Here is a 13,633-nt window from a genome sequence, read left to right as displayed (position 1 = left end):
AATATTCAAATGTATAAAAAACAAGGAGATAAGATATGCAACGTAAAGAAAAGGAGAAAATAGATTAAGCATGGTCATTTGAGAGAGCAACTAACATTACTTATAAATCATCTCTCAAAAACATGTGATCACAAGTTTTAGGCATACTTACAAAAATAAAATAAAAAGATAGAAAGATAAAAAAAAAAATTGTTTATTTCTCAAATAATTATGTCATATGCATTTTTACGCGTGTGTACAAATTGTGTCCAAAATCACGTTACTACTAAATATTTTCCATGATCAATAGTGTGTATTTCATATTATCTTACAACTTCCACACTCTAAATAAACATCCATTTTGATCAAACAAAAGTGATCAATTAGTATGCAGTGTATTTGTGTATTGCAAACATATCCTGATTGAGTTTGATTTCTACTCATAAAAATAAGAACAATAAGCAAGAATTAAATCATTTGATATCCTACTACTACTAAATAAAAGCTATAACATATATATCTAATACCATATCCCTTACCATGTGAAGCAATCTCTCCTCTTCTGATTGAGATATCATCCATCACTATCTTTCGGAGCTTCAATAAGAGTGCTTTCAATTTTATTAATTCGTCATATCTAAGTTCTTGAATTTTGAGACTATCAATCATCATCTTCAGTTCTTCCATTTTGAGACTATGCAGTGATTTTTGTATGGTTTGTGAAGTTAATATATATACAAAAAAATAAATAATAGTTTAATGCTATAATTCATAAAGTATTCAAATTTTGTGTTCTTTTTCTTTCGACCTATCAACAATATTTAATGAAAATGTATAAAGTTAATTTAAAATTGCTATATATAAATCGTCACATTAATTACTACATATTCACTTCACATATATATATATTATATCATTCTTTTTGAAAAAAATTGTAAAAAAATAAGCTTTTGAAAATGAATAAAAAAAATAAACTTTTATTAAAATGATACGTTGCTTTTAGTATGTTTTTTCTTCAAAATATCTGATTTTAATTAATGTGGTAAACGAGAGACTACATAAAACAAATAATTTTACTATTATAGAAAAACACAAATAAACATTTTTTAGGAAATAGTTCAAATCACATATGAGACAATTGTAAAATGTCTGTTAGTAACTCTAAGAATGATAACAATAATAATAATTATAATAATAAATAATTTTTTCTCATTCTCTTTTATTTAAATAAATAATTTTCACATCTATTTAGTTTTTTCTTACGTGATTTTGTCGTCGTAGTGCGATCTTAGTTTGTTTTTCCGTCTCTATGTGATGTTATTTTTCTTTTCCATCTATTTACGATGTTTGTTCTTGTCAGATCAGCTTCGATCTTGTGCATAACCAATCAATGAGTATGGTGTCTTCAACGTTACACATTCAGAGACATAGGCATTCTAGACACTTAATTATAGTCGTATTTCTACGCTCATGTACTTTGACATTTTATTCTATTCACATGGATGTTGTGAGTTTGTTTGCATATTCATCCTTTTTATATTTAGTAAATATGTATTGTAACGATGTACTCTATCAATTTGAACGAATTCATGAATCGAATACCATTTATTTTTAGTCATACATAATCTTAATTTGATGTTTACGGTAAGCATGTAATAACAAAAAGAGTAAAAACTTAAAACTAGAAAGTAGAAACCAAATTACATAAGATTAAATAAGATTTATTGATTAAATTAAATAGTGAAAAACAAATTTTTCCGTCCAGAATAAAACCAACTTACCTGTACACATAAGACAATATCAAAATACAAGAAACAAACATAAGTAATTGTTTCAATTGAACTACTTGCATATATAATTGGAAGCAATCAAACTAAAATAATTTGATTTTGGAGATTAAATAAGTGACCACTCATTCTTTCTCGTTGGCATAGATAAGGGTTTGAATGAATTTACAAGTATTTCAACTTCCAGCTCTTTCCTAGAACTTCTCCTGAGCTAGGGCTGCATTAGTTCTTCTAACTAATGATTAAGATTTAAGAATGTTTGGTACATGGTGTGAAATGGAGAGTTAACTGAATTCTTATCTTTGAAACTTTGTTAGTGGAAGTTTCAAATAAAGTAGTAAGACGTATAAACTCTAATATTTCTGTTGCATTCTGAAGTTTCCCACATGATTTGGAATATTTATTTAGAGCAAAGTTTTGTTTTAGCAATATCACGGTTATTTTTTATTGGTATTTTGATTGAAAAGTTTCGAAAAACCAAAAGTTGATTGATCCACGCTGAAACTAATCGACAAGAAATTGCATGAAAAAGATGGAATAAAAAGCATTTTCACAAGCCATATAAAATAAATGAGTTAGATATACTGCTAAATAATGTTGAACAAATAGTTACTGCTGCTACTGCTAAATAAATAAGTGATTCTTTTAAACTTTTTTTTTTTAATAAAGTGAACCGTATAAACTAGTGACCAATATTCTACAAGTATAACTAAAGTGAACTTTATAAACCTTATAAGTGAATCTGCTAATGCATGCAATAATAAAACTGGTTTATCGTAGGATTATTTATGCTATTTTTGGCGACCCATTATATAAATGATAATAATTGTATTGAATTGAGCTACTAATAAAACACCCTTGGTTTTGTTAACATTCTAATTCCAATCAATTGCGCGCAAAACAGTGCCACAGAAATGATAATCTATACTTTTGGGAATTGGGAGGCAGGGGTATTCTTTTGGTGGTAGTACCTTGGTTTGTCTTGGTACATTGCTGGATTTGGTCTTTGTAATTAGGCAGCTGGTGTATACCACCTCGGCTCATGATTCTTTAGGAGCTTAGGCGTGACGCCTTTTTTTGGTGCCTTTATGTAATTTTCTATTGCTTTCTGCGAGTTTTTGGTGTATCTTTCATCCTCTCGACGATGAATAATATTTTTAAATTTTAAAATAAAAGAAAAGTCTTCACCATTCAGTAATATTTATGCAACAAAATTTGCTACAATTGCTCCTAAAACTGTTAGCTATAGATTTGCTACAAATTAGCTACTTAGTAAGTAACATTTTAAGCGTTACAAGTAAACTCACAAGTGTTACTGAAATCATTTAGTAACACGGGCTTTACCTAACATTTGTGAAATGTTACAAGATCTAAATAGTAACATTTGTTTTTGATTTAGTTGCAATTTTGAATTGTTACTAAATCTCATATATGTTGAAGTCATATACACTTGTTAGCATATTTAATGAGTAAATAGTCAATTTTTCCCCTGAAATTGTAGGTTTCGTCAATTATCCTCCTGAAATTAACAAAACTTCAATTACCCTCCTGAGATTGCATAACGTTAATCAATTTACCCCCTCCGTCAAATTTTTCTGTTAACTGTTTACGGTTATGATCAAATACCCCCCCCTGAAATTTTGCACTTATGTGCAAAATGCCCCCTAAACTTTAAAAATTTATTTTTTTTATCCTTGACTTAAAAGATATTAAAGACAAACAAATTAACAATTATTGATCATATAAATATGTATGGAATGTATGTTTATGCAACTATTGGTCATATAAATCTTGGATAATGATAAATAGTACGGGACGGTGAGCACGAAAATTAACGAAAGTAGTTATTGCTTGCCATTCAGCCATGTATTCTGTAAATTGGTTGTTTTCAATACTTCTCATGTTATAATTGCCAAGCTTTTTATTAGCCATTACCCATGATTTCCGTCAAAGCATACTATATCAGTTTTTAATTTCATAAAAATTGGACAAGTTGGGCATTCGTCTATTTCCGTACGTGCATTTTTTCGTACCATATAGCATTGCTGATAAATCTTTATGGAAGGTATGTTACTCTCATGTGTTTTAAATATATACATGTATAAAAGACTTTTTTTTTTTTACACAAGTTGATAGTTATGTTAGAGTATGCAGTCATAAAGTACACAAGTCTTTGATAATTGTGTGTCCAACAAGAAAATTCATAGGTTAATATCTGCAGAAGGAAGAAGAAACAAGACTTGTTGATAAATATGAAATATGAATGAAAAGGCTGCACATGACAAAACCATGATTTCTTTGACATATATTCATTCATTTTCTTGTGAATAGAATTTTTATGACAATAGGTACAATATACTACTTGAAGAACTAAATGTATGATTTTTGGTAAGAAAAAAAATCTAAATTTTTAAGTTTATGGGGCATTTTGCACATAAGTGCAAAATTTCAGGGGGTGTATTTGATCATAACCGTAAACAGTTAACAGAAAAATCTGACGGAGGGGTAAATTGATTAACGTTATGCAATTTCAGGGGGGTGATTGAAGTTTTGTTAATTTCAGAGGGATAATTGACGAAACTTACAATTTCAGGGGGGAATTGACTATTTACTCCATATTTAATACTATTACGTACCTATTTTTTAACGTACCTATATTTTATTCATGTGAGATTTAGTCAATGATTTTTTTATATATATATTTAAGGGTTAATAGTGCTTTTCACCCCTGTAATATATGTCATTTCCAGTTTTCGCCCCAATAATATTTTCGGTTTGATTTGCACCCTCGTAAAAATTTTATTTACCGGAAAACACCCTTAATAGGCCATTCAAAAACAATAATTTCTTGAAAAAAAATTCTGAAAATGGCTTATTAGGGGTGTTTTCCGAAGAAAAAAAATTACGAAGGTGCAAATCAAACTGAAAATTTTATAGGGACGAAAATCAGAAATAACATATATTACAGGGGTGAAAAACACTATTAACCCTATATTTAAGAAATGAGGTGTAAGTATATTTAATAGCACTATCTATTTTGTATTCATGTGAGATTTAGTCAATGAATTTTTTTCTCTCTAAGGACTGAGGTGTAAATATATTTAATACTATTACGTACCTATTTTGTATTCATGTGAGATTTAATCAATGATTTTTTTTTCTTCCTAAGATATCATTGGTCCGGTTGTTACGTACTTCTGACGGTGTTGGAACCGAATCTATCGGTGCTCTACTATTTATATATGTGTTAAAAGAAAAAGGCAAAAACAATAAGCTATGGACTACCAAACACTTCTACTGGTGATTACCTCTTTGTGTGCGAGCATTCTCATCTTCATTTTTAAAAAATTAAACCAAACTCAAAATTCTACAAAACTTCCACCAGGGCCAAAACCACTTCCCATCATAGGAAACATCTTACAACTTGGCAAAAATCCACACAGGACACTCACAAATCTCTCAAACATCTATGGACCAATTATGACACTAAAACTAGGAACATTAACAACCATAGTAATCTCATCACCTCAACTAGCCAAACAAGTTTTACATGAAAATTCTCAAATCTTCTCTAATAGAACTGTCCCACATGCACTTTGTGCACTTGATCATGACAAATTATCAATTGGGATGCTTCCAACATTAGCTTCATGGAAGAAACTAAGGAAATTTTGTGCTACAAAAGTATTTTCTACAAAAGTACTTGACTCAACAAAAATCCTTCGCCAACAAAAGTTGCAAGAATTATTAGATTATGTGAATGAAAAAAGTAAGAAAGGTGAGATTTTTGATATTGGTGCGGCTGTTTTTACAACTATCCTTAATTCAATTTCAAACACTTTGTGTTCTATGGATTTGGCTCATTCAACACCTGATGAAAAGTCTCAAGAATTTAAGAACGTTATGTGGGGTATCATGGAAGAAGCTGGTAAGCCTAATGTTTCAGATTTCTTTCCAATTCTTCGTCCTTTTGATCCACAAAGAATACACGCAAGGATTACCAATCATATGAAAAAGTTGTGTGAGATTTTTGATGGAATAATTGAAGAAAGAATTAGTTCAAGAGATTCCAATTCTGATTCTAAGGTGTGCAATGATGTGTTAGATTCACTTCTTAATTACAATATTGAAGAAACCACTAATAAATTGAGCCGCAATGAAATGGTGCATTTATTTCAGGTTAGTATTTGTTTTTTAATAACTGAATTACATAAATCACAATCTAGTTATTTTTCTATTTTTTTTTTTTTTTAAATTGGCGTATGATAGTTAATTTGTTAGTGGGAAGAGAAATTTGTGTTGGCAACTAGTGGTCGAATTCAACTACATACATTTACACTACCAAAAAAAACTACATACATTTGGACTTTCTTCTTCTTCTTTTTTTGTCAAGGGGACTTTTCTAACTATTTGAAATGCTATATGGCACGAATTAGGCATGGCAACAAAACCCGTGTCCATGGATATCCGCCCAAACCAACCCCGATTTGATGAGTTTTCCTCGATTTGTCTAGGTTTGGGTTCTCCCTGATTTCAAAATACGGGTACGGGACGGGTAACGGGAATATATGTATCTACCCCGAACTCATACCCAAACCCTACCCGAATGTAGAAATGTCATGTTTTTGTTTTTATTGAGGGGTTGATAATGATATGTCATGTTATTTAGTTTGATAATTGTCATGATATAAGAACATTCATTGATAGTTGAAGGAGCAACCAAATTTTTTGATAAGGAAATGTTAAAATGAGCGCAAATGATTACATAATGCATTACAACATTACCATTGAAGCTTCATAAAATTCTTTTTTTATTAAAAAAAAAATTGATTCACTATGGAGACGGGGATGGGGCGGAAATATCCAAACTCATTGAGGACGGAGATGAGATTTAATTTCTCATTTCCGTTGGATATGACCATATGGGTATAATGGGAATGAGAAAAGCAAAACCCATCCGCACCCCACCCATTGCCATGCCTAGCACGAATTGCACACAATTTTCTCGTTTTGAAACATAAATTTTAAAGGTCAAGCCCTAATACTATAAAAGTAATAAATATTGGTATTTATCGATTGGCAAATGCCAAAGCATTTAGTACACAACAGACAAATATAAAATACAAACATGAGTATTTGGATATACCACCAGAGATAAAGATATAATATATGTCTTCTTGTAAAAAAGATGTAATATGTGACTTCTCAAGATGTTAAAAAGAAATGAAGTGTAGTGCATCTTTAATTATTAAGGTAGAGGGTTGCAATTCAGGCATCTCATAGGAAAGAAAGATATAATTTACTCACGGTATTGACTTTTCAAGAGAGTAAAGTGTATATATTTTAGAGTAAACTACAACCCCCTCCTCTAAAAGATGCTTGAATTACACTCTCATCTCCTCTTATGTTAAAATATACACTCCCCTCCCTTGAAAATTAAAATGTATACTCCCCTCCCTTATACGATGCTTGAATTACAAACTCATCCCTTTATAAATAAATATGCACTACACTTTAATCTATTTTAACATAAATAAATATATTTATGATATATACTAATTTTGAACCACCATTTAAGAAAAATAAATTCATTTATATATAATTTAAATGCCAATAATAATTAAATTTAAATTTTTCGCTATTAACTTTATAATTTAAAGCATAAAAATAACTTTTAAATAACCATAATTTATTGTATTTAGTAATTTTTCACATATTTTAATTTTATTTTGGGTTGTTTCATATATTATAATATGGGTTAAAAGTATATGTTAATGAAATTTTGAATAAAAAATAGCAAAAAATATATATTCAAATTTTTACTATATTAAAATAGAACCGCAATTCTATTTTTTCCCGAAGTGTGTTAGATTATTATTATTTTGCTAGATTATTAGAAATAAAAAAAAAAAACATTGATGGAGTAAAGTGTAGATTTTAACATAAGTGGGGACGGGAATGTAATTCATGTTTCTCTTAGGGGTGGGGAGCGAAATATTTTTTAATATGTTTTGAAAAAGAGGGGAGAAAAGTATATATTTTAACATAAGAGGAGAGGGGAGTGTAATTCAAGCATCTTTGAGAGAATTAGAGTGTTATTTACTCTATATTTTAACATAAGAAAAAAGAGAAGGATAATTCAAGCAACTCTAAAAAAAAGAGGGTGTAATTTCCTAAAATAATATATCGTCATAGAATATTTTGCTCTGTAGTGGACCCATGATTTTTCTACTAAGCCTTGATGTTGAGTTTTATTTTTTTCTTTTCTATAATGCCTTAGTTTGACTGTTGAATTAAAATCAATTTTTTAGTTTGGACCAGAAATCAGATTTTGGTTTTTTCTTATACAGATAAAAAAAAAAATTCCCAAAACAATTATGACTGATTTGATATCCGGATATTTTTGGTTTGAGCTCTTATACATAAACTACCTTAGGTGGCATACACCCTTTTACACCCACACACATTTGCGACACGTGGCAAAAACATTGAAAGAAGAGATGAAAAAGGGTGATGATATGATGTAAAATTACTAAAATACCCTTAACATATGGGGGTGTACATAAGAGGTGTATGAAAAAAGATGTCTACCTATCTTTTTCCTTTTGGTTTAGACCACAATAGATATTAGTCGATTTTGATACAAATTTCAATTTTAACTTTCTAGAAAAAATCAGCAAGTGAATCTATAGATATTCATTTACATCAATAAAATTTGTTTATTAATTTCATATTTTTCTTTCAAGGTTTTGCTAATAGTAATTTTCCATATTAGGATTTATTTACGGCTGGTACCGACACTACATCAAGCACCATTGAGTGGGTCATGGCAGAGCTATTAGGTAATCCTGAAAAATTAGCAAAAGCAAGAAAAGAGTTATGTAAAGAAATTGGTAAAGATGAAACAATTGAAGAATCACATATTTCCATGTTACCATTTTTACAAGCAGTGGTGAAGGAAACCTTTAGGTTGCACCCCGCAGCTCCATTATTGCTACCCCACAAATGTGATGAAAATTTGAACATATCAGGCTTCAATGTGCCAAAAAATGCACAAGTATTAGTCAATGTGTGGGCCATGGGAAGAGATCCAACTATTTGGGAAAATCCAAATAAGTTTGAGCCTGAAAGATTTTTGGAGCGTGACATTAATTATAAGGGTAACAATTTTGAGCTTATACCATTTGGGGCTGGCAAAAGAATTTGCCCAGGATTGCCATTAGCTCATAGGAGTGTGCATTTAATTGTGGCATCCCTTCTACGCAATTTTGAATGGACACTTGCTGATGGGTTAAATCCAGAAGACATGAGTATGGATGAGCGATTTGGGGTAACATTAAAGAGGGTCCAATCTCTTCGAGTTCAAGCTATTTCATCAGCATAGGTAGATATGTTTGAAGGATAAATGTGAACGTTTTGTATCATGGTGGATAAGTTAGAATCACGGCGACCCATCGTGATTTTATTGAAGTTACAAATTATAGCTTTTGGAAAATAACAATGCGTCTTTGTGATCCTGACATATCTGCCATGAAGTTGCGGACGGTTTCAATTACATTTCAAACCTTTTATGTCGTGCTAAAATGCAAACATATGCATTCGATATATTGCATATATTGTTGTGGTGGTTGCAATGTACACCCTCTGATCACTAATATAAGTAAAAAAAAATATTTTGAGTTCATTCATTTAATGATGTATATGGTCTATAATAAAAATTATGTGCATCATTAAATGAATGAATCTAAAATGTAGATTTTTGGTTATAATAGTGACCGAAGGATGTAGCTGTTTGTAAGACCTTTAAAACTGTATTGTTGTTGTATACTGCAATTTAAACATGTGGTCCCTGTAATTTCTTAATAAGTGATGGTGTAATAGCCATCTAATGATTTGGGTAATAAACATCTTTCTATGATAAATAATTGAATATAACGAAGAGCTAGAATCCATATAATTGCAAGATTTGCAAATTTAGATCTCTCCTTTCCCTCATTCTCTTTTTTTCCTCTTTCAAGTTATATCTATCTCTTATTATATTTTAGTGAGAAGATTAAGAGAGAAGAATAAAAAATAAAATTAAGAGAGGGATAGACACAAATTAGTGAAGGAGGAGACAATTTGAACATGTAGTGGTATTGTAGCACTTATTATTTTAAATTAATCTACTATAGACTTTAGAAATTGAATTGCAAGGGAAATTACTATCAAGTGATCATTTCTTTTTTTGCTACTTGTCAATTATTTGTAAAAAGCTTAAATATGCATTCCGTTTTTGTAATTTGGACGCGTTTTGATTTTCGTCTTTGTAAAAAAAAATTAAAAACATCCCTGCAAATTCTTTTTTGTTTTAAAAAGGTTTCTGGCTCCACTTTTTTGCTAACATGGGATGGCTTTGGTCACGTGGCAGTGCTGATTGAGGATATGTTTGAAGTGAAAATTCGAGTATAATTAATTAATGTTTGTGATTGTGTCACTACCATGAATTTAAATTGTGGCTACTATCAACACAATTGGGGTTGCACTTACAGTTAAAATCTATATACTGTGGTAAAATGCACACAGCTACAATCTATGTGACTGCAATTATGATTTGTAGTGTAGTCACTCAGACCTCTAAAAATGTTATGTAGTTGTTGAGTACTACAATCTATATTCAACCACGAAGGATAAATTGAGCTACAAAATGGTATATCATATAGCAGAAACACGTTCCTGTTTCTTTTGTATTCAAAAAAATACATGATATTAACATTTATGTGGCCATATATTAAGAAAAATTATGAATTTTGATTTATATGGTTAAGAAAAATTCATTATGTTGACAAAAGAAATAGGAATAATGAATTTAGCAAGACAATTGGCTATTTACTATGTATTCTATGTATTATTGTATTCTGTTCTATTTCTATGGTTTATCAAAATTCTTTAATATTGTATTCTATTTCTAATGACTGTTCCTGTTTCTTTTGTATTCAAGACAGTTCATTATGTTGACAATACATGATATTAACATTTATGGGGCCATATATTATATATGTTAAGAAAAATAAAATACATACAAAGAAAGAAAAAATAAACTTAGCTAAGGCAAGAGTAAATTAAATTGATCATGAAAAAACTGGAAAAGTATACTTATTACAAGCAGCACTTGAACTCTGAAAATAGACATTCCAAATATTTTGATTTCAAACTGACCAATATTTTTTACCGTGAAAAGCATAAAAAAAACTAACTAGAGTTTTTGCCAAATCATTTTTATGGCCATAAAATATGACTTACAAACCAAAACTTACAGTCAAATTAATATTTTGAATTCAAACCGACCAATCAAAAGTTAAAAGAATTAATTGGATTATGTGAAAGAAAAAGGCTACAAAGGTGAAGTTTTTGATATTGGTGATGCTGTTTTTACAACTTTCTTTAATTCAATTTCAAACACTTTGTTCTCTATTGATTTGGCTCATTTAACACATGATGAAGTCTAAAGAGTTTGAAAACATTATTTGGGGTATCATGGAAAAAGCTGGTAAGCCTAATGTTTCAGATTTCTTTCCAATTCTTCGTCCCTTTGATCCACAAGGTGTGCATGCAAAGATGACCAGTTACATGAAGAAGTTATGTGATATTTTTTATGGAATTATTGAAGAAAGAATTTGTTCAAGAGCTTCCAAAGCTGATGAGGTTTGCAATGATGGGTTAGATTCACTTCTCAATAACAACAATATTGGCGAAACTACTTCGCAATTGAGTCGCAATAAAATGTTATGTCTGTTTCTGGTTAGTGTTGGTTTTCCAATGAGTAATTACTATTTTTTCCACTGATTAATTTTTTTTCCAAAAATTATAAGAGTTTAATTTTGACATATTATTAGAGTAATTTTTTTTGTATTATACAATTTACAATTAATTATATTCGTTCCTACAATTTACAATTTCCAATGATCTATTATTAAGGAGAGAATGATCTCTCCATTCCACTATCAGTGGGTTATACAACATCTAACCTCAAAGCCATTTTTTTTTAATATCGTTTGGTAAAATTGAATTTAAATTCTAATTAAAACAATTATTTAGTAGACTTTACTTGGTTCTTGGTTAACCTCCGATTATTGAGACCTCTTTAAAAGGTACAAAAAAATAATAATAAGGAAAATAAATTCGATTTATTTTATTAGATAATAAGTCGTTAATACAAGGTGGTACATCAATAAACAATTGAGAGGTAACTTTGGTTGCATACAAAAAAAAAAAATTGGTTTACTCACAAAAAGTTACTGATATATTCTTTTCTTTTTCTTCTAAAGAAGGTAAATTGGACAACCCAAATTGACACCAGGAAGAATTGAACCTTAACACCGGAAAGAATCGAACCTGAAATCTTGAGGAGTAGCACACTCTTATATCTTAAGACAACACCATCAAGCTAACTCAAGTGGTTTAGTGATATATTCGTTGATATGCAATTTGAATCAATAAACTTTATTTCATATTTTTCACTGTCTTATTTTATTTGCATCATTTAATCTTTAATCCTCACCTTTTGCTAATACCGTGGGATAAATTTAATTGAATTTGTGAATTGGTGTTTTGTTATGATTTATTTGTTGCCGGGATTGACACATCATCAAGGACGATTGAGTGGGTTATGGCAGAGCTACTATGTAACCCAAACACATTAAAAAAAACCAAGAAAAGAGTTATGTGAAGCAATTGGTAAAGATGAAACAATTGAAGAATCACATACATTTAAGTTGCCTTTTTTACAAGCGGTTGTGAAGGAAACTCTTCGGTTGCACCCACCAGCTCCATTTTTGGTACCCAATAAAGTGATGAAATTGTGAACATACTCCCTCCGGTCTTAAATGTAAGAAACAAAAAAAATATCACACATATTAAGAAAGTGGATTGAGTCATTATAAAAAATATCATTTTTCCTGTTATGCCCTTGTCTTGGAAACATGACTTTTGAATTCCACCAATGAAAAATCTTTGGAATGCGTTAAACATGAGAATGTGAAACAAATTGGATAAAGTAAATGAGGTTAAAATTGGAATAGTAACATTTAATAGGATGACTTTTGTATACTTTTGCTTACATTTGAGACCAACAATTTTTTTGTTTTGTTTCTTACATTTGAGACCGGAGGGAGTATTAGGTTTCAATGTGTCGAAAAATGCACAAATATTAGTCAATGTGTAGGCCATGGGAAGAGACCCAACCGTTTGGGCAAATCCAAATGTATTCATACCTCAAAGATTTTTGGAGTGTGACATTAATTATAAGGGTAATAATTTTGAACTTATACCCTTTGGGGCAGGCAAAAGAATTTTTCCATGATTGCCATTGGCTCATAGGGTAGTGCATTTAATTGTGACATCCCTTCTACGCAATTTTGAATGGACATTTGTTGATGGATTAAAACCAGAAGACATGAATATAGAAGAGCAATTTGGGTTAACATTAAAGAGGGTTCAACCTCTTCGAGTTCAAGCTATTTCAACCTCTTAGAGAAATTACAGAATCAGTTGTAATTTCGCTACAAACATAATATTGTGGTAAAATGCAGACAATTATTGTAGTTTCACCGCCGTTTGTATGGAACAAGGAGGTTGTTGATTTCAATCTAGATCTTGGAACTCGGATCTAGGTTTGAGTTTTGGTGCTGGATCATAGCTCGTTGATCCAAAGCTGCTAGTTTCGAGCTGGTTTGTTTTGGATTATGTTTGTGTCTACTAGAGGTTTCGTGCAAGTTCCATCGTTGGAGGTCCTCGGATCATCACTTATTTTGGCTGGTCTTTGGGTTTTTTTATTTCTTTTTGCAGATTTGTTGGTCTTGTTCGTGTTTGATGGATCTTCTCTGTTG

At 30.4% G+C, this 13,633-nt stretch overlaps 1 protein-coding gene and 1 pseudogene across 1 annotated transcript; both read left to right on the top strand.

Moving 5' to 3' along the window:
- Positions 1-5,020: 5,020 nt before the first annotated feature.
- LOC11428720 (cytochrome P450 76T24) lies at positions 5,021-9,696 on the top strand. The gene is made up of 2 exons (XM_003623730.4): positions 5,021-5,945; positions 8,542-9,696. Exons 1-2 carry the CDS (start codon positions 5,043-5,045, stop codon positions 9,148-9,150), a joined length of 1,512 nt encoding a protein of 503 aa, XP_003623778.1. The 5' UTR covers positions 5,021-5,042; the 3' UTR covers positions 9,151-9,696.
- A 1,527-nt stretch (positions 9,697-11,223) lies between these two features.
- Positions 11,224-13,278, top strand: LOC11432591 (geraniol 8-hydroxylase-like; annotated as a pseudogene).
- The last annotated feature ends 355 nt before the right edge of the window (positions 13,279-13,633 follow it).

Source organism: Medicago truncatula, chromosome 7 (assembly GCF_003473485.1).
Source record: "Medicago truncatula cultivar Jemalong A17 chromosome 7, MtrunA17r5.0-ANR, whole genome shotgun sequence".
In the NCBI taxonomy this organism is placed as follows: domain Eukaryota; kingdom Viridiplantae; phylum Streptophyta; class Magnoliopsida; order Fabales; family Fabaceae; genus Medicago; species Medicago truncatula.
The sequence above is the reverse complement of the archived record's forward strand: the minus strand, read 5'-3'. Positions and strand labels throughout refer to the sequence as shown.